The sequence below is a fragment of the Anoplopoma fimbria genome, chromosome 17, assembly GCF_027596085.1.
Source record: "Anoplopoma fimbria isolate UVic2021 breed Golden Eagle Sablefish chromosome 17, Afim_UVic_2022, whole genome shotgun sequence".
Taxonomy (NCBI): Eukaryota; Metazoa; Chordata; class Actinopteri; order Perciformes; family Anoplopomatidae; genus Anoplopoma; species Anoplopoma fimbria.
In genome coordinates, this window is record NC_072465.1 from 2,267,664 (window position 1) to 2,290,000 (window position 22,337).

Genomic DNA, 22,337 nt, shown 5'->3' on the forward strand with positions numbered 1-22,337 from the left:
CATTGTTAATGTCTTTCTGTCTGAGGCACATAAAACTTTTTAGCCATAGCTAGGCACAACAGCACACGCGCACAAAACAACACACACACACACACAAAACACACACACACACACACACACACACACACACACACACACACACACACACACACACACATATACAAACACAAAAACACACACACTCACACGCACACACAGGAGTGCCTCATTCATTTATGCATCTATTCATTAGCTGTGACAGGCAGCCACCTCTCCTCCTCCCAAACCACTCCGCAGCAAGTCAATATCCTATATGGCCTCCACAGCCCCGACCAGGCACTCGGGCTCCCCTAGTGACTGCCAGCCAGTGGGAGGCGGGAGAAGAGAGGAGAAGAAGAGGAGATGAGGGGCTGGGAGAGACAGAAGGATGGGAGGATTAAGAAGGAGGGAGAGAGACTTGCAATTAAAGGCCTGCCCCATAAGAGCCATTAAAAAGCCAGAAACAGAAGAGTCAGCTGAAATGGCAGTCTGACACACACTCTACAACACACCCACACACACACAGATACACATATAAACACACACTCACTGCAGACACACACTGCCGCTCCCTCCCCCGCCAGCACACACACACACACACACACACACACGCCCATGTGAAGAGTGACAGAAGTGAGATGGTGAAGGTCGATCCTCAGGAAGTCACAGTTTTTGTCCCAATGGAAACCAGTGATAGAGCGCTTTGAGCATGCCTTGCGACACACTGACCCTTTAGGAATACTTTGAGTGTGTGTGTGCGCATGTGTGTGTGTGTGTGTGTGTGTGTGTGTGTGTGTGTGTGTGTGTGTGTGTGTGTGTGTGTGTGTGTGTGTGTGTGTGTGTGTGTGTGTGTGTGTGTGTTTTAGCCGTGCCAGACACAGGGACAGGGACAAGTATCCTTCTCCAGGGATCTACTCTAGAAACCCAGACGTTCTGCATGTCTGTGTGAGTCTATGTAATAATACATTACGACAGGGCCAGCTGAAAGCACAGACGCAGACACACACACTTCTCCCAACACACACCTATGCCTGTCTGTCTGCGTGTGAGAGAAAGTGAGAAAGAGAGAGTTACTTAAGAAATATCCAACAAAGCAGAGAGCATGAGTGGGAAGTTAGATTGGAGCGAGCGATGCAGTTGGGGAAATCAGCCTCCCACTCACGCATCACTGAGACCATCTCCCTCCAAGAAACTGGTGGCATGTACAGAAAAGCAGACAGACAGACACACACGCGCAAAACACATTCACATACACTCACACAGGCCTCAGGGAGATTTCCAGAGGAGGGAGGGGAGGGTGTGTGTGTGTGTGGGGGGGGGGACAGACTTATCCAGGAGCTTTCCCCAGGGAGATTCCGTTATAGGGTTTAGCCACAGGCTAGCGTGTGTGCGTGTATATGTGTGTGCACGTGTGTGTGTGTGTGTGTGCGTGCGTGCACGTTTTGAAGTCTAATAATGAGCTTCACCCCGACAGAGATCTGGGGGAAACAGAGTTGTCTGTAAACTGGAACTGTCACATCCATTCAAAGTGCCTTACATGAAGGCTGTCGTCGATTCTCACCACAGAAATCATTTGGCATCGAGCAGTTTATTCTGGCGGTACGGGCAGGTTGCAAACCGTAGTGTCATTTCCAACTTCGGAATTGGCCTCTGCCTTTTCTCCTTGCGCATGGTAAGTCTTGTCTACATATATGGGGGAAAGATCCGCATTAGCATTACCAGGGGAGGTCTGCTGATGCTGTAATTTGTTCCTGAGCACCTCCATCGGTTCTCTCCTTTCCAGAGAAACCCTGTCAGTGTCTGACGCTGATGGACACTCTATCCAAAATTGCCTCCCGTTTTTTTTTTAATCATTTTTTATTTTGTGCAGACTACAGGCTTCTCCGTGGTTGTTATTTTGATCCTGAGCACTATCTCAGCCGTTTGGTCAACCCACATTTTATTGATCATGGTCTATTTTTAAACATGTCTCCTTCAAAGGCTCGTCATGTTAATTAAGCATAACAATGACAATTTTATGCTAAACCCTTACAATGTGATTTGAACTGTACTAATCAATGATCCATTAGATTTGAAAGGTGTCTGTATGCATGTCATTATTCACAGTTGTTCACAGAGATCTGACAGGACTGATCTCTCCTGAGTGACCTCTAAAACACCAATGTCATAGAGCAACGAAGAATCCAAATTTAAAAGGAGAAAGCTGAATTAAGAATAAGTTGTATTCAGCTTTAAGCTGACATAAATGATGTGCCAACTGATTTAAATCACACCAGTAATGTCTTGTTTGCACTTTGTTCCTTTAACCTGGCTACTTAAAATGTGTAGCTCTCAACAGAAAGAGAGCCAAACAATGAGTTATGACAATTTTGTTTTGTTCTAGCCACACAATAAAATTCCATTAAGTCTATTGTAAACAAGAGCAATAATGTCTAGTTTGTATTATATCCCCAAACTGCCTCACTCCCGACAGTGTGTTACATTCAACAGCCTTTATATTACCTCCACTGGCTAATACAACTGCTTAATGCTGTTTCCATAACAACTGTTGCAAAGCCCCTGATCAGAATTCCTCTCAAGCTTGCCTTGTGTTTATCATATAAACACCTCATCACACACTGGCCAACACACATGCATGTCCGCAGACTTAAAAGACTTGTACACACTTGCATACAAATGCACCGTCTATTAATACACAGAGTCGCTTGTGTGACAAATAAAAAAACAAAAAATGTAAACTTGTCCTGTCTTTCTCTGCCTCTCCTCTGGTTCTCTCAGTGACACACACTGCACGGACAACAGATTGGTGCACACACACACACACACACACACACACACACACACACACACACACACACACACACACACACACACACACACACACACACACACACACACACACACACACACACACACATTTAGTGCTGGTCTATCATTGGAGGACAAGGTCTGACCTTCAGAGGACACCAGCCCCTGTCACCTGGCTGGGAGAGAGACATGTGGGTTACATTCATCTCTGTCACACTGCAACACTCACAGCATTCATAATACACACACACACACACACACACACACACACACACACACACACACACACACACACACACACACACACACACACACACACACACACACACACACACACACACACAATTGGACATACATGCACACAAAAATACCTCCCATGTCAAAACGAATGCATGGTGGGATGCACAGACATGAATGAGTGTGTACACAGACAAATACACAAACAGACCCAGAGAGATTTGGTCTCAGAAGAGTCTATGTGGCGGCTGCTGCTGCCCATGTGAGTGACGGCTTTATAATGAAATAGTCACTCTCCCCTTTCCTTCACTCCCTCTCCTTTTGGTTTGACCTCTTTACTTTCTCCCCTCTCTCTCTCGCTCTCCCACTTGCCTCTTTTTTTCGGTCCCATTTCCCTCTCATCTCCCTCTCGCCAATATATATAGGAGTCCAAATGCTGAAGGTGGCTATACACACACACACACACACACACACACACACACACACACACACACACACACACACACACACACACACACACACACACACACACACACACACACTCGCAGTATGGAAATTAGCAAAAACTTTTTAGCAGAGACCTGAGAGTAAGGAAGAGTCAGCCCAAATACTCTGAGGGAACATCAATCATATTTTTCTAAGACTTCCACTCTCTTGTGCACCTTACCTGTCCTCTCGCTCCTGTCTTGTATTTGCATTTGAGGAGACGGCCCCCTCTCTCTCAGCAGGGGGGGGGGGACACATCAAAGACGGCAACAGGTGTGTGGTGTCAAACACAATGCCAGGACCCCCGTTGCGCTAGGGCGTCTTAGATAAAGCCTGTCAGAGTCCTCAAAAACTCAACTCAAGTTAACCAAGAAAGGGTGCGCTCGCACGAAAGACACACACACACGGATGTATGTTTGAAATCTCTAATGACGAAGGTGTGTCTGACAGTGGGAGTTGGAAAAAGAACGAGAGAGTGAGAGAGGGGGGGGGGGGGTCTCAATGAAGGAGTCTCCAGTGGTTGTGTTAACCCCTGGTGCCTCATCTCACTTTGAGTCATTCTGCCCTCTGAGGCTCGTCTCTGCTCAGCTATTGTTGATGTTATTGTTATTGAGGGGGTTTGGTATGCTAGAGAGAGAGAGAGAGAGAGAGAGAGAGAGAGAGAGAGAGAGAGAGAGAGACTGAAAGACAGAGGGAGAGAGGTAAAGAGAAACAGGAAAAGAAATAGTGTGTGCCACCTCTCATTGGCATAAATACTTGTTTACAACAAGACATAAATTGGCACCCTGTCAGTCAGTCTCTCTATTTCTCTCTCCTTTAACTCCCTAACTCATTTCCCTCTCTTTCTGTCTCTCTCTCTCTCTCTCTCTCTCTTCTCTCCCTCTGTGCTGCTAAGCGTATTACAACACTCCCTGGTTCAGCCCTCTCTCATTACCATATTCTAATTACATTCGTTAAGGGGAGCATTTGGGAGTTTAATGAATAAATTTGAAAGATGGGTCTCCGTGGCGATCTTTAGGTTTGTCTCCCCCCTCAACTCTCGACTAAAGATGGGAGGACACGTGTGTGCGTGTACGTTTGTGTGTGAGGTAATGCACCTGTTCGGTATGCGTGTGCACTCTCAGTAAATATCACTGCAGCTCCATTTCAGAAGAAACAAACAAATCTAGTTAACTACTGGAGCTCACGTGGAGTCCTCCGTCTAAAAAATCAATCCAGAATTCTGTTTGTCTCTGCCAAATAAAGATTTCATGTCATGTGTTTGTTGTTTTGGAAAAGACTTGGAGCCACCCATGTTGAAATCATGCATATTTAACTCTCCTCAAGCCTCAGAAACAAACTGCCAAAGACAAGCATCAATTTACAAATGAACAAATTGTCTGCAATCTCTGGTTCATCTTTTCTACCGACATCACACCTGGAGGCTTCATACTGGGTGACGGGCAGGTGGAGTTAAAACAATCATAAGCAAAAGTAAACATTAAAGGTTATCAACCCTGCACCGTCGACTGGCTTCCACTGTTGTGCAGTTTGATCTGTCTCTGCCTAGGACGAAGCCCTGGGCTGTAGACTTGAATAGACTGTTATTATGGTCCTTGCACTCACTCTTTCAGGGTATTGCAAAATGTGATATACCTTTCACATGGTTTAATAAAGGAGTCCCAAATGCATTCCCAATTCTGATGATTGCCAGCTTGTGCTGCAGGGAGTCAAGGAGTGACTGAGTATACTTCACCTCTTGCTCATAAGTAACTCTTTACAGCTGATAAAATGGTGTGCTTTGACTTGGCAAGCTGCCATTTAATACTGACAATTAAACAACACTATGATCAGAACAAAATATAAGGAATCTTATTGAACCCCTTTCCCATTCCCCACAGAATTCACTTTTACTGCGACTGTACTTGATTAAAATGTTTTTTCTTTGGCTAAATACATTATTTTTGAAATCCCAGAAAGGGTTTATTCCTTTTTTTGTTGCCTTGAACAGAGTCATAACCACAAATCAGGAGTCAGCACAATTTGGGCAGTAGCTGGAACTTCTTTATCACATCTTGTGGTGAAAAGTATGAATTTGTTTCATTTTGAATTGAGCTTGATGTAGACCAATCGATCTTGAAATCTCTTCATGACTTTCACTTGACTGAAACCACTGCATGAAGGATGGACTGTACTCATCCGTAGCTCACGAAATACATTAACAGAGAGATGATGTAAGTGATAACATCTGATGAACATATGCTATGCCATTAATAGTTGAGAAGTGTACGGTATAGTGTATCAATAGATCCAAAGGGGCTCCTCTTCACTGTGGCTACAGTATGTTTACAGTGATGATGCGCTCTACAAGGTAGAGCCCAGTGTCATCAAAGCGCTCTTCAAGCACTGTGACTCATCCAGTGGGCGCAAAAGGTATGTTAGCTATCTTTAAACTTCTATAGAATGTAAGATACATGCATATAAATAAATAACAGGGGGAGATGAGAAATATAACCACCATTTTTACTGTTTAGACTTATCGTTGCCTCTGGAAACTATCATGACCTTTGGGAGACATTTTGCTTGCTTTAATCTGGTTTGCTTTCATCCATTAAATGTATATTGTTCTTGCAAAGCTATTTCATAATTGCTCTACTCTAATGCACTTTTAGAAATTGAAGGAGGGACAGACATCGGTCATCGCCTGCCGGGCTGTCCTGGTAACTTTCCACCTCATATGAACTGTAATGGACTGTGACTTTCTGGTTCCAACATGCAATGACACCTGAGAGCAGACAGAGACTTTAGCTTACAGCCTACTGAGAAAGTGATGCTGATGTTGTGTATTGGACGATGTTGCTTGCGAGCTGGCAAGCTACATATACAAACATACTGCCAGACATACAGTATATGCTGCCAACAAGAGGCAATTATGCAGTTAGGCTTAACACTAGGTAATACTCGTTTATGGGCTGGGAAAACTTGCTGTTGCCATGTTTTTATCCTCCTGTTTGCTGGAGTGGGGAGCTTCCACTTCCACTGAATAATAATCACAGTTTTGGGACGGAGCTCCAAGTATTACAGAGGAATTTCAAAGAATACTGCAATATTGTTAGCAAAAACTTTCACTGTCAAACACCCAAAGGCATGAAAAGAACACTATTCTCAATCTCTGTCACTTGGCCAAGAAACATGTGAGATGTTCTCCCTTTCATTTTAAGTGTTGGTCCCCCCCCCCCACACACACACACACACCTCTTCATACTGTACATTTAAACAATTAAACGTACGCACTGTCAGTATGCAAATGCGATATCCCTTATATAGTTGTGTCCTCTGAGTATAGGATGATGGATGATATATTACAGCTGAGCTGGTCTTGGACTAATGACACAGCCGCATTACAATACACAACTTTGTACACAGCTAATATTGTGTATGCACAGAGACAGAACACGCACACTCGCATACACGCACACAAATGCCACCTTGTTTAATCCTCCGGGAATCAGTGAAATTTGATTACCATGACTTTTACAAACACACTCCATATGAGAGCAGACATTCCATACATCAGCAGGAGGGAGGAGGGGGGAGGGAGGAGGAAGAGACAGGGAGACGGAGAAATACGTGATGCTGGATAGAACTGCAGTTTGGGAGGAGGAACACTGGACACACACTGTGGTCTCCTGAGTGGAATAACACACACACACACACACACACACACACACACACACACACACACACACACACACACACACACACACACACACACACACACACACACACAATCTGCCTGCACACAGTGTCTCAGCCTATGGCTATTATGGTACATGCGCAGAAACGGCATATTTACCAGTAAATGTATACTGCTCCCAGGGTAAATCTTGTGAATGTGTACATTTCCTGGATAATATAAGTGGAAAATGCATCATGAGACTCACAGTTCTCTTAGTGTCTTTTTTTTATGTGGATATTATGTAGGCGGCCAATTTACCCCTTTGGCAAGGCTTCTGTTACAAAGAGAAGATCTGTGAGACATCGGAGATCCAATTGAGTAACATTATAATATTAGAAAAAGGGGAAAACTTCAAATGTATGTTTGTTTTCATACATGCCAGCACATTCAACCTGCATAATAGTGCGTTTACTGAAAGACGATTGAAGCATTTTAATGGTATTTATTCCTTTCAACATTTGAAAGGCAGATGAGAGGTACCTTGAGTAATCCGTACATGCCCTATGACCAAGACATCCATGCCTCATTTTTTTGAGAAACATTTCATGCACCTAGATCCTTGTATAAATATGTGAATAAAAGGAATGCTGCTTCAAAATGAAAGTCTTTAATTGTGATACAAAACTCCATGAGGCCAAATACCAGTTTATGAACACTGTTCCCAATGTGCAGTGAACACAGCAGGAGAGCTCCATGATAATATGACTTCTTAACTCATTAACAGGGAAACACAGACATTTACAGATTTACCTTGAGAATTGCTACCAGTGAATGTTTAACATTAACCGACTCTGTGGTTGGTAATTCACATTAACTGCTATATATTCTTATTCAAGGTTCCCCATATGCACATTACCATTATCAAATAAAATGTACAGAGAGTGAATTGATAGAAAGTGATTTGAAACAAAAAGGGAAGCTGACATTTTTTTATCATTCTATTGTATTTTTGCAATTAAACAATCAAATAATCTTATCCATTTTAATTAAAAACAGAGTTTCAGTTTCAGCCTGCAAGTGGCCATTAGTGGGTTGATGTCCACTCAGATTCTTGTGATATCAACTGACAATTTGACCACAGCAACTTTATAGAACACAAACAAATGTGGTCTAATACACTTTTGTAGCCCCTCCGCAAATTGGTCTGAAGTTGATTGCTTTAGTATTAAATAGTTTATCTTGCACATACTCTCTGCCATCTTCATTTTTGTGTCTTGTACTAATGTTTACACGTCTTGACTGTCTGGATTAGCCATAGGCAGTGAATAATGCTGTGTAAAATTTACAAAGGCAACTTAACATGATAATCAGGTGTACTCATTGGAAAATGTCCCAAATATTTGAAAAATTCTGGTTTATCTACGCTCAAGCTTATAAATATTATGTCGGACTACTAATAAGAGAGCCATAACTATATATCTGTCCAAATATGCAGTGTGGAAAAATTCAGTTAAGACTGAATCAAGATAGCAACAGGCAAAAAAAAGCAACATCAAATGTAAAATAGTTGAATTCTATTGATGCAGAAATGAAACCAGTGAAGTGAACACTGAATTCATGTTGAGTAAAAGTATTTGAGAGGGAGGCTACAGCTCACAAGTTACTGATCAATACGTTTGGATGTTTGGTATAGTGCAAACATACCCAGACTTGAATAAAACAATCGTACAAATATTGTGAGACATATATCAAGATATTTTGACATTATTTTTTCTTGTTTGAGTATTGTTAGACTTGTACACCATCATTTGCATCAAACCCATGACTACAAGCCGGAATGTGCAGAGCAAAAAAAAAAGAAATAAAAAAAGGTGTTTGACTGAAACCTACTTTCCTAAAACATGAGCAGAGAGTATGAAATATGTATTGGTTTCCAAAATCCTGAACTAGGAATATTCCTTTACAGGTCCCTAAGCTCCAGGTGTTATTAAGTCAGAAAATGAAGACGCTAAGGAAAAATCAATAGGGTTCCAGCACCTGTGGTGCTTGATTTACAGCGTGATTTTTTGTTGACATCTCACTGTTATTTGGGGATGTGAACATGCAAAATTGCCTTGCTGCTGTAAAATATATTTTACTCCTGAAGCCCTTGTAAAGTCTGAGGAGCAGAAAGTTATCAAAGTTAAATAAAGTTATAAAGTTATCTAGATAAAGTTCTACACATGAAGTACGCACACTCAAAATAGGAGCACAAGGACCATCAGTGTGTGTGTGTGTGTGTGCACACTCACACACATACACATTTTAATGCTTTATCTGTCTCCAATGAATTAAATCTAATTTACACAGAACTCAGATATTACAGTTGTTCTATGTGGGGACATTTAAGGATACAAAAAGTATTGTCTCCACTGCACAGCCTGGCGTCCTATTACAGGAGACACTGCTGGCCATTCGCTTCGTTTTGGCTGGGCTTGGAAGTTAAAACAAAAAGACACACACAACCACACATGCAGGCACACACAAACGAGCTGAGGGACGTACACAGCACCCCCACACTCATAGTCGCACATTCCCACTGTTTAATATATTTCTGTGTCTCCAGTTAACAATATTTTGTGTCAAATTATAGTGGGCAAGATAAATAGTGGGTCTGTGGCAGCATGCAGAAAATAGAACAGGAGGAGAATGTGGGGCTTCCTGTTGGGTAGGAGGAGAGGAGAGGAGAGGAGAGGAGAGACCACACTAACGCCTTCCTCAGACACCTGGCTTTTCCTGACTAGATTTGTAAAACCTGGTTAATCTCAGCTCCTTTGTGATCTTGTATATGGTGAAATATCTGCCTGACTAAAACCCGCTGAAATACTGATCCCAACAATCTGCGAGGCTTCTACGCACATGTCCAATTTACCATGTACAGCCCCATTTGCAAATGAAAAGCTTGCCGTATAATTACATGAATCAACAAGGAAATTACATTCATGAAAAGAATGAATCCAATTAATTCTTTGCATTTCTGCAAATTCCGTTCATGTTGCCAATTTGGTCAGCAGGACAGTATGGACGTCTTGAGTTCCAGCGGAAATGGAAGTCACAACAGACACAAAATGACGTTGGGTGTTAATTGGGCTATGCTTGGCTCAGAGAGAGATGAAGAGATAGACAAAGAGGAGGGGAGAAAGAGAGATGGAGGGAGAGAGAGAGAGCCTGGAGGACTAATTAGTGATTATAACTTGGCGCTCTCCAAACATAAAATATTTCTCAACCCAAAAGACAGAGGAATGATTAAAAATAAAAGAATAGGAATCAAACACAAGGAGCTGTGAAACCCCCTTTTGTATTGTGTGTGTGCTCATGTCTGTGTGTGTATAGACATGTGTGCAAGCATGTGTGAGCATGTGTGAGGGAGTGTGTGTGACATTGTGTGTGATAGAGTGTGTGTTGGCTTCTTTGCCCCCCTCATTAAACCATGCTTTACTCTGGTAAATGGCAACAGCACAGAGCTCAATGTCAACTGAAGAGGTTACAGCCATAGGCAGGCTCCGACACGCACACACACACACACACACACACACACACACACACACACACGCACACACTGACACGGATACACCAAGTCTCCCGCGAACAGGCGTTATCTAACAAATGCATGAACAGTACACCCAGTTTATTTTAAAAATGAAACTTGTGGTAAGTTTCCAAAGGCGTGTTACTTTTGTCTTTGTTCTGACACAGCAGACAAAATGGAGAGTGTCAGCCTCTCCCGGCCCCATGCCAATGTGAGCTGGACATTAGCAATTCACACATCAAATTCATAAATCAAGGGCACCCTTCACCACAGTATAAACGGAGCACAGGGACCGGCAACTGGCTGTCTGCTAACTGTATCGCTCTGGGTTTCTATAATGGATCCGTAGTCATTTTTCACGTGGTTTCGACATTTAACGCCATCCTTCCTTTGCAACTTCTCCAGACACGTCTCCTTCCACATGTTTGTGGGAAATATCGTAGGAAACGTACAAATACAACGCATGCATATTTAATTTAATGTATATATTTAATGGCTCACAAACAACAATAATGACATGAATAATAAATTAAACATACACACACTCAGGCACACTCATAGACAGAGACACCAGCACCCAGAGCTTTGTTAAGGCTCGAATTTGGAGCTCACACAAGCTGAGATGAGACAGGACGCACAGGTGAGTGTGAGTGGATTTTTTACCTGAGATTAAGAGCCTTTGTCCTTCACAATTTTTATTTTTTTTGTCTGTCGAACATGTTTGGTATCACAAGCAGACACACTGACTGTGGCAAGTCTCTCTTATCACCTTCGATGTACTGAACAATCATGACCAGCGTGTGTGTCAAACATGCAACATCGATCATACCATTAGCCGGGACACACACGCAACCCCCGCTCCCCCCAATCTGTTACCATGGCAACGCCTACCCTTGACGAACACGTACATCCACGGGAGGCAGATGGGGCAGTGGTCTAAAATGTATATGCTTTTTGGATCTGCTTCTCATTCAAGCGATCATGTTAGTGTCATGCAGCGGCACAGCCAGCCAGACGCGTGTGTGAACTGTCAATAGCTGCATTTCGAACCACCCAGCTACCAATATATCACCGCATGACGAGAGCGGAGTTACACAATAAAACGCTGCATGTTTCATTTTTAGATCATTGCCATGCTCTAACACTTGCTTTCTGCACCCGTACAGTTGAGCGACATCACATGCAGAGGCATTGTGGCACAGACGGCTGTCGTCTTTGTGATGTACTGAAGTCTGCACCGACCCATTTGACAGTTGAGTCATTTGAATCATAGTGGGGGGGCTTCTCTGAAGTAGAAGCCTTTAAAATGCACATTAGGTCATGCCATGGCATGCTCAGCCGCATAGTGCGTGAGTGCATGTTTCTTAGTTAAAATTGAAGCTTTCGAAAGGGAGTTTTATTCAGTGTTCCCCTCAGTCTGTCTTCTTAAAATATGAGTCAGGATGTCGAGGGTCCCCCCATAAGAGTAAGCATATCTTTTCATGAGCTTGATACCCAGGACCAGACTCTCAAGTTTGCCTTTGTCTACATTTGAAAAAGTTTAATAGCCTCTGTATTTCAGTGCTCCATAGAATTTGCTGAAACCAAACAAGTCATTCTCGACGGATGGATAAAACAGGCTCTTGCATCAGTCTGTCCACCTGAGTGTGGTTTGTTATCTAAAACTAGTCTATAGTCTATTACCATGGACAGATACACATACACCCCCAATCTATTATTGAACAAAAGGCTCACGCCTCCGCTCAGCCCTTCAGGGAGGAATCCATCCCTCCATCCCAGAATAATTTCACACATCAGTAGATACACAAAAGAGAGAGTGAGAGAGAGAGAGAGAGAGAGAGGGAGGAAGAGAGGAAAGGAAGAGAGGAAAGGACAGAGAAGAGGAGGAGGAGGAGAAGTGGATGGGGTAGAAATGTATGGGGTCACAGCTCAGTGCTTGTGGGAGGCCAAGGTGTCGGGGGGAGCCATGCGTGACAAAACAGAGATCAGAGGATCATATGCAATCGCACACACGGACAAGAAAACAAACGCACACACACATGCACGTGCACACAGATACCCAGACACACTCCTGCCAAGAAAAAGGTGAGAATAAGGACATATCAGATGAAGACTTGTAAAGATTGGGTCTTAATCAGTGGCATCGTCATCCAAACACAGAATGGTAATCTCTTAATCTTTCACACTCTTTTCTTATTTACGAACACACGCACACACACACACTCAGGATAATCCTAATTCTACATGCTGACAACAGTGAGGATGAGGAGACACAAAACTAATTTTTGATTTCCTTATGCGTAAGCATATGGAAATTAAGCATTGTATGGAAACCCACAAAGGCACAAATGTATACACACACTCAAACGCAGACACACAAGTGTGTCCACACACCGAATAATTACTGGGCGTATTCAACACACCATTTGTCGATAACACATCATCACACTTTATGAACAACATCTAGACCAGGAGGATATTATATCTGAACACAAACAAACACACACATTGAGGGGATGCGACTGAATAAATGATTTGAATGCTTCAAATTTGACAGCTGACTGGTCTGGAAATCCCACGTATAAAATTGTGTTAAGTCGCGATCTAAGGTAGACGTACAAAAGTGTGTCTAAAAGTCTAAAATGTGTCTTAAATTTGATGACCAATGAGGATTTAAATATTCAATGTGCTGCCGATGGAAGCTGCTATTCTTCCTGCAATGTCTGCAATACAGACAGATAAAATCAACACAAGCAAAATCTATTCTTTTGTTACAGCAGCTTCAAAATAATCAACTGCAATAATCTTGAGCTGTGCATACCCCTAACAGACACACTCACACACGCACACGTAGGCAGCAACACACACACACAGATGGAAAAACATACATGCTCTAGATGCACAGCGAGCGTACACACAGCTCCCCCTATGAAAGCACCAAGCTGGAGGAGCAGCAGACACAATGGAGTGTTTAAGTATGCAGGAAACTTTATGCCTGGGTGGAAGAGGAGCTTTGAAGGAATCCGCTGAGGGACACCCAACCTCCCTCTGAACTGAGCCTGTACCTCCTCATCAGAGAGAGAGAGAGAGAGAGAGAGAGAGAGAGCAATGGAGAGGGAGAGAGGGAGAGAGAGGGGGGAGGAGAGGAAATGAAAGATAAAGATAGAGAGGCCTGGATGCTAAGTTGGAAGGGAGACTGATGGAGAGAAAGAGGGAGAGTGCAGGAGAGGGAGCAGCAACAAGGTGCTTTGGTCTAGTCCCCGCGACTTGTGCACAATTGCTCTTGGTTAGGCTGATGTGTTGAAGTCCCTAACCGGCAGCGGTCACGTTGTTCCTAACCATACACACACACACACACACACACACACACACACACACACACACACACACACACACACACACACACACACAAGCATGCACGCACACACACACACACACACACACAATGCCTATTCATGTGAGCGCACCATTCAGTAGGCGCCGTGCTTAACTCCCAGTATGACCTTCATTGAGATGGATTGCATGAAAAATGTAATGACTTTCCTGAGAGAAAAACCACAGGCCAAATCAGCTTTGCATTGCATAATAATGCTAGACTTGGTAATCAATAACACAAACACACAAACACACATCCATAATGGAGTGCACAGCCTGCACATGGAGAAAATGTCTCAGCATAGGCCAACAACATCACAATGGATGGAGCAAACCACCGGTGGTGAGCTGTGCAATGCATAAACAAGGAGCTTTTGACGATAAATGCCTGCATCCATTTCCACCCATCAAACACTTCCCTAAGCTAACAGCTTAAGTCTGGAACAACATGCAACTCTGAAAGGCTTTTCACACCCCAAATGTTGAGCTCAGGGTTATCTTTGGCCATGAGTAAAGAGTGGTCCCAACCTAATTTGGCCTCATTTTACATTGTACCACTTAGCCAGCAGCACAGTTTAAGTAAGCTATTGTTCATGCTGCAAAATTGATGCTAATTTTGGCCAAGAGCAGAGTAAACTATATTAATGAGTGGTAGACGTGAGTTTGTGAGAAATCGTCAAACAGTCAAAGCATACAAAAAGTTCTAAATGTGGCTAACAAGTGAAGTGAAAAGCCCCTCAATTACTTTGACTTCACTCACTTTTATGATCAAATCCTCTGGGTCCTCGGTCACTGCTTCTCTTGTTCATACCTCACAGACAGCTTTTCATTTTTTCCCTCTGCATGTTTTTTGTTTTGTAGGACAACATTACACAATGTAACTAGAGCAACGTGTTCACACATAACAAAAAGCAACTATGAGCCGAAATGTGCCACACTTTTAACAGCTTTCTATGGTTGCATAGCAACAATGTTGGGTTCAGATAACAATCTTTATCCTGCTGACCATAGGGTTATTGAACCCAGTAACACTCTGCAGTGGAAACATTCAATCTGTAGCCTCATTTCTCGTTTCTTAGCCTCTGAGCCGTATATAGTTTTAGACCCAGGAGCCCCTGATTCCTAAGCCTTAACCCAGAGTTGTTTGGATTACAAAGCGAAATAGACAGCAACACACCAAATGGGATGTATAGTCAGTGGGATTTTTTGGTGTGAGCTCCTTTTGCTGTTTTTTATTGTTTATATATTTATTTCCTAGTGTCACGGTTTTAGGGTCCCATAATGAAAAGCTGCCATTGTGTTTGTTTACCTCCTCTTCATCTCTCAATGTGACATTAGCTAGAGATGAGTCACCAGCATAAAAACACTGAGTTCATCTCACTGTCACAGATATTTCCCTCTCGAGTGTGTCTAAGTCTCACCTCGTTGGTGTTCCAGCGATGGCGCTCCTTGGGCAGAGAGGAACATTTGGGCAGACACTCTAGCAGCTTCTTAGGAAGGTAGATCTTCAACTGGCCTGGCTCATCTGGAGCGGCGTGGGGGAGGTGGGGGAAGGGTGGGGGTGGGGGGAGTCGAAAGATAAAGGAAGATAAATGAGGGATGAGTAGTAAGAGGAGAGAAATTTCTCATCAGACACAGAGACATGGTGTGAGGAGAATACCAAAAAAGCCTCATCTCTGTGATCTGGATGGATAAAATCATAACACGCTTTTATTGTGAAGCATTTTAAATGGCTGATGTGACCTTAAGCAAGTAAATCTGCATTTTATTTTTCAGGCCTGTGAAGGACATACCCTTTAATTCATTTGGGTCTAACTTGTTCGGATTTCTGACTTGTAAAAAATATAGCTGAGAATTGGTGGTATAGCAGTGAAGAGAGGTCAGGCTTATACATGCTATTTCTCAGTTACTGTGTTAATGTTATTCACTTAGGGGGGATTCACAGTGATGCAAGTAAGGTTGATAACTTTGGCAATCAAGGTGTCCAGGGTAAAAAGAATTGCTAAGTGTGCAGTGCGCAGAGGGAGTGGCAGTGCACTTATTTTGGGTGGAGGTGCACAGCGCACCTGGGTCCCACCCGGAAACAGATTTGGATTTAGAAGAATCCATTATCATACATTACCAGTGCATTTGGGGTTTGCAACAATCATGGCCAATCATATGGGCATCTCTTATCCCTTTTAAAAGCAATTCCCTCCCAAAAGTGTTCGACAGTTTGGTAATGGAGTAGAGACTCAAGACTAGCTCCCCCTGAGAGGAAAGCAATATTCCTGTACGGGGGCTGGAGAGTAACAACTGCAAATATACAGCAGCCCAAATGTTGCTTCAGGCAGGTGATGTTTAGTCTGAAGTTTAAATCATATTCCTGGACATACTGTAATTCCTCAGAGCTTCATTGGTAAAAAAAAAAAAAAAAAAAAAAAAAGGGTAAAAATGTTATTAATCTTTACCTCTCTGCTTTATTGCCTTAAAAGATATATTCCATTTTTTATCTTATCATGAACAAATCCCATAAAAAGTACAAAATCAATAATGATTGATAGTAAGAATGATTCCCTGTGTAGCCAAAAGTCTAATACAGCTTATTCCTTACAGCCATATTTCTCTATTGCTGTCCAAAAATGGTCTTTTTACATGAGTGAGCTACACCGGAGCACTGGTTGACTTGTTCCTTTCATTACCATGAACATGGGTACAGCGGTTTATTGAGTCAATCCCACAAACACCATCCTGCTGCTGTAAATACTCACTAGAGCAGTGTTTCTGAAACTTTTTTTCAGGGGACACACTTTTTAAAAATGACAAACTATCGTGACCAAATGTACAACAGGGCTTATTTATAAATCGTATAGAGTGAATTTCTGCGTAAGCGTTCTTGACCATCTTTACTGCCATTTCCACATCACCTTATATTGTCTTGATTAGGTAAACCAGCCATTTTAAAGAGCTATATGTTTGACAAATCCCAACTTTGTTTGGTGAACGTGTTATTGAAAACATGCATGATCATTTATAAATGAGACCAAATAAATGCATTATGGCTGAGATAACAGACATCTAATTATTTAAATTTCCTCTCGTCAGTTAAACCAACAGAGTTTACGCTTGCCTTTCATTTTAGGTTCAATGTCATAAGTCGGCTACAATTACCAGAACAATATGCACATTCAGGATCCCTCATGTGGCTCAGAGGTGAACTGCAGAAATAAATGTTTAATAAAAGATTATGAAAAATATATATATTTGGCGAACCTAACAAAATCTCCTGCAACCCACCTGTGGGTCCCGACTAGAGCACCAAATTTACGGCTGAAAATAGTCTCCAATACATGTGTTTGCTAAAAAACTACAGTACTAAGCTGTTTTTGAAGATGTTTAGAAGTATTAAAATATTTAAGTCTGAAAGCCACATTCATTAAGGGATGAACCAACATATTATTGTTGGTTTTGGTGTTTTTATGGGATTAGTTGACATTGCCAAAAATATAGTGTACCTTATCCTTTGAAAGAAAATATGCATGTTTTTTTAAAGAAAATATGCATGTTTTTTTTTCAGTGTAATGCAATGTGACTACTTGTGGCAGAATATACAACTGAACAGGCAAGCAAAACATTAGAGACCTGTTTGGAAGAGACCTATAAGAGTGTCCCACTACCAAAACTAAATGGTGCTGCTGGATTACCAGTGGAACTGCCCCTACTGCATCTCTCCTCCCACTGCGGAGCGTAGAGAATCACCAAAATACTGAATAGTTGCAGGTGAGGAAAATAAAATCCCCCTGCGCCTCGGGGAAGTACTACTTCAACAGCAAACAGCGTCCGCACAAAGATGGAGCCCCTGCTGTGTGTATGTGTGTGTGTGTGTGTGTGTGTGTGTGTGTGTGTGTGTGTGTGTGTGTGTGTGTGTGTGTGTGTGTGTGTGTGTGTGTGTGTGTGTGTGTTTGTGAGTGTGTGCCTGTTTGTGAGTGTGTGCCCAACGGGTGTGCCGCTCAGAAGTCAAAGAGAGCAAGCACTCAAAGGTTATTGATAAGCATTTGAGTAGAGGGCGTCCATTCATGACTCCCCTGGGAAGATAGGAATTATACTCTACCTGAGGGCAGACGACAGAGCGAGAGAAAAAGAGAGATAGGTGGGGTGGGAGGGTCAGAACGGGAGACAGAGAGAGGCAGGGAGACAATGAGCCAGAGAGAGGCAGTTAATGAAGAAAAAGAAACTTAGGAAGAGAGAGAGAGAGGAGATTTGGAAAGTAAGAATCTTGCAAGGACAAGAGATGGAACAAGGTAACACAAAGACGCAAAGAAAGAAAAGTACTGTAACAGGACAGGAGTGATGTCTATGTGTGTGTGTGTGTGTGTGTGTGTGTGTGTGTGCGCTCATGTGAGTGTGTAGGCGTCTGAGCATGTGTGTGTTTGTGTCAGTAGGAAGTGTGTTCAGGCACGTATGCCCCCCTCCCCCCACCCACCCACCCACCCCTAATCAATTATGCATTTATTAATAGAAGGCCTGAGAAGACAAAATTTCAAACAGCTGAACGGTGCAGCAGCTTAGTTAAACAGCTGAATGGTGCAGCTTAGTTAAAGCCTAATTTCTTTTTTAGCAGCACTCCAGCCTCTCTGCTATGAATGCCAATCAGCGTTTAAACCCCACCCCTCCTGGCTATAACCCCCTCCCCTCCCCCTGCTGTTCTGAAGAATTCTCATCAGAGCCTCGCCTTTGAAATGTACCAGAACCACCACATCAAACAGGCTCGCCGCACATGCGTAAAGGCACACACACAAACATCCAGCGCACACACCAATGCGCGCACATGCGCAAAAACAGACACACGCATACACAAACAGTGCCTGCCGATCAAAGCTGAGACATCACAGTATTTGTCCCAGAGTGGCGTTTTTTCACCAGTGACCTTGGTACCGAAATCCCTTTCAAAGCACACCTTCACGGACATGACCGCCATCTTAACCTATCCTCACAATTACTCTCCCCGCTGACGAGAAATGGAAGACCAACTTTGCAGATTTGTTGAATGCTGATGAGCTTTTACACCCCAAAGGGTTGTATCTTGTATTTCTAACAATCCTGAACCAGCGAATGCGTCCCTGTTTTAAGAAATTCAGCCTGGGTTCTGTCGCAATTGTCTTTTCCATCTGTTCCGAATGTCTCCCTGTGGAGCTATACTATGGTGTGACATGGGGCAAAAACTTCTCTTCTGTTTCTGCCGACCCAGGTGAATGAACCAACCTGGGACACGGGGAAAACACATCTAAATATGTAAATTCAGTGCTGCTCACATTTATATATGAAATCTAATAACAGTTTTAATACCTGCATTGCTTCATGTGAGTCCCTCGGCGGTAAGCCACAAATTTCTGGCGAACATAGATCACTCACTCACTTGCTAATCTAGTAAAAAAGATACCCAAAAGAGTGACAAAGCCTGAATGCTAATGTGAAACTGCTGGCTCATTAGGTCATATAGAGGTGTACGAGCTAAAGAGCGAAAATGTTCGACCAAAGTGAAACATCGCTTTGGTTGCCTATCAAATGCCATAATTTAGACTGGAATCACACAGAAGAGCGGCCTCTGACTGATGAATATTTTACCTCATAAAACTGTCATCTCCATATTTAACACAGAAACAAGCCAATGCCCTTGTGAGATGGCTGTCAGTTAATTATAAAACTCTCCTCAGTAAAGAGAGAGAAAAACGCTCCAAATGCAACTCTTAACTCTCCCCCTACTGATATTAGGAGGCGTCAGGGGAAATTTTCACATTTTCCCCCTTTTTCGGGATGAAATTAATGTGACAGAAAGAAAGGCTCATTGCACAGCAGCTAGATAGAGGGTGGGAGGGCAGGAGGGAGAGCCAGGGAAGGGAGAAGAAAAGGGGGGGGGGGGGGGGGCATAGCATGGGACGAGCGAGAGTGCAGGAAGAGGGAGGGAGAGACGAGAGAAAGAGGGAGAGCAGGGGGCGGAGGGGTGGGGGGGGGGTATAGAGAGATGGGCATGCATGCTAATTTTATCATTCTGCTGATAAACTTTTCCTCCAGTAATCCTCCAGCTGGGACGTGAGAACAGATAGGAGACAGGGGTAGGCTCGGGAAGTCTCAGCTCATATTAAACAGCCATCCCAAACAGAACTCTCTGTTCTATTCTCTTCTATTGTTTTTGAGATTTTCTCTCTGTTCTTTATTTGCTATTTGCTCTCGTTTGCTCTCGTCCCTCTTAACAAAATAAGAGGATCGGGTACAGGTATGAGGCCAGCTGCTCCTTTTGAAAAGAATAAGGGGTTGGGGGTGGGGGTGTGTGTGAACCCATAAACCCCCACCACCACCACCACCTCACTAAGCAGCATGTCAGTCTGCTCCTCCTCACATCTGTGTCATTTCTTCCTCCAATTTGTCCCCCCAACGCAAACACACACACGCACACACACACACATTTACACATAGGCAGAGACATGCATCTGCATCGTGTCCTCAGAAATCAATAACCAATCAAAGCAATCATTGCTTTTATAGTCCCTCTAATACAATGGAGCAATCACACACATGCCCAGAACAAAGTGGCACACAAACACGACCATGCAGCGGTCCCAGATTACACACTCCATCTCACTTTTAGTTTAACCAGGCCCATTGAGGATTATAGACACATAATGCCGTGTGTACAGATTAGGTATGACAATAAACTACTGATAGCCAAAGTAAGCCCTGCGTTCTCTATGGCTATGTGGAGTAGTGTGTGTGTGTGTGTGTGTGTGTGTGGTGGGTGGGTGCCCGCTAATACTGTACTGGCATGTATGAATAAACATAATGTGTAAGAGAGCTGAAATGGAATGACGTCTCAGCACAGAGACACAGTGTGTGTGTGTGTGTGTGTGTGTGTGTGTGTGTGTGTGTTTGTTTTGTGTACGTGTGAGTGTGAGTGTGTGTGTGTGTGTGTGTGTGTGTGTGTGTGTGTGTGTGTGTGTATGTGTAAGTGTGATCTGTTACAGAGCAGATGAGAAGAAGATCTCAGTCAGTTCCCGCATCACATCATTCTGGCAGAAGGCTTTTATACTTGCTCCCGGAGTCACCCTGCGCTACAGACAAGTGTGCACGCGCATGCACGAACAGTGTGAAGAGTGTTTCTGTGTCTCTTACTGTTGGCGTCAGTGTCGTCACTCTTGGGAGGGGTGTGTCCTGTGTAACCAACGGCGATCCTGACCATTCGCTCTGGATTTCTTATCTTCTTCAGTCCTACAAGGAGAGAAAAAGACAGAGACATATTTAAGAGACGCTCCAGACTTTGGTTCCTTTGGCAGTCGCACCCCTCACTTCATTCTTCCTCCTTTTAAGCCCAGAAACAAAACTCAAAGTGATATGCATGTGGGCTGATCCATTTTCTGATCCACTAACTTGCCTCCATTGTGTCCCCTGATCGATTGGCCACAGTAGATACACTGCCTCCATGTGTGTGACTAACTTGTACCCAGCTTTAGTTTCTCTTCTCTCTTATCATTTCTCTGTTTCCCTGACCACTGTTGCTATGATACAAAGTAGACCAACCAGCACAGAGGGAGATGGTCTTCCAGGCTATATGGTGGATGTTGTTCTCATGCCCACTGGTGTACTCTGCTGATCAGTGCCACGCACATCTGCCGAGGGATGGAATTGGAAACGGTGTATAGCTAAACTCCTGCTTTGGTGACCACCGCGATTCATTTTGGCTTCCATTCAGCACAGCTGAAGCTCGTAAATTATTACATCGTCTCTACACATAACACAGAGGGGGAAATGGACAAAAAACCCTCATACTGTGAAGTCTGCTTGCATATGTGTGTGTGTGTGTGTGTGTGTGTGTGTGTGTGTGTAGGTATAGTACAGTACAGTATGGGCAGCAGGGGTGGTTTTATATTTATGTGGTACTGTGCCTGCTGATCTGCCCATGGGCCATCTGTCTCATCTACAGTTCTAGTCTTTTCACGCAACGGGACTCTCAACCCACGGCCTTCCCTTTGCCTCTGGCTGCACTCGGCATGCTCGCTTGCACGCCTCTATGTATGCGTGTCTGACTTCAAGTGCTGTACACCTGAACACGTGCCTCTGAAGTGTTTAATACTACTTGTATGGTCCAAGTTATCCGAAAATTGCCCTGTTAAAGCATTCTTACTCAGCATCACTCCCTAGTGGAGAGACGTTTAA

General features: G+C 43.3%; 1 protein-coding gene across 1 annotated transcript in view; it reads right to left on the reverse strand.

The window, feature by feature from the left end:
- The window catches only part of LOC129105926 (calmodulin-binding transcription activator 1-like), a 49,632-nt gene that overhangs the window by 26,017 nt on the left and 1,278 nt on the right, over window positions 1-22,337 (reverse strand). Inside the window, exons 2-3 of the mRNA XM_054617200.1 lie at window positions 21,297-21,392; window positions 15,572-15,675 (exon numbers count right to left, since the gene is read on the reverse strand). Coding sequence (XP_054473175.1) covers window positions 15,572-15,675; window positions 21,297-21,392 — 200 coding nt within the window. The remainder of the gene's footprint in view (window positions 1-15,571; window positions 15,676-21,296; window positions 21,393-22,337) is intronic.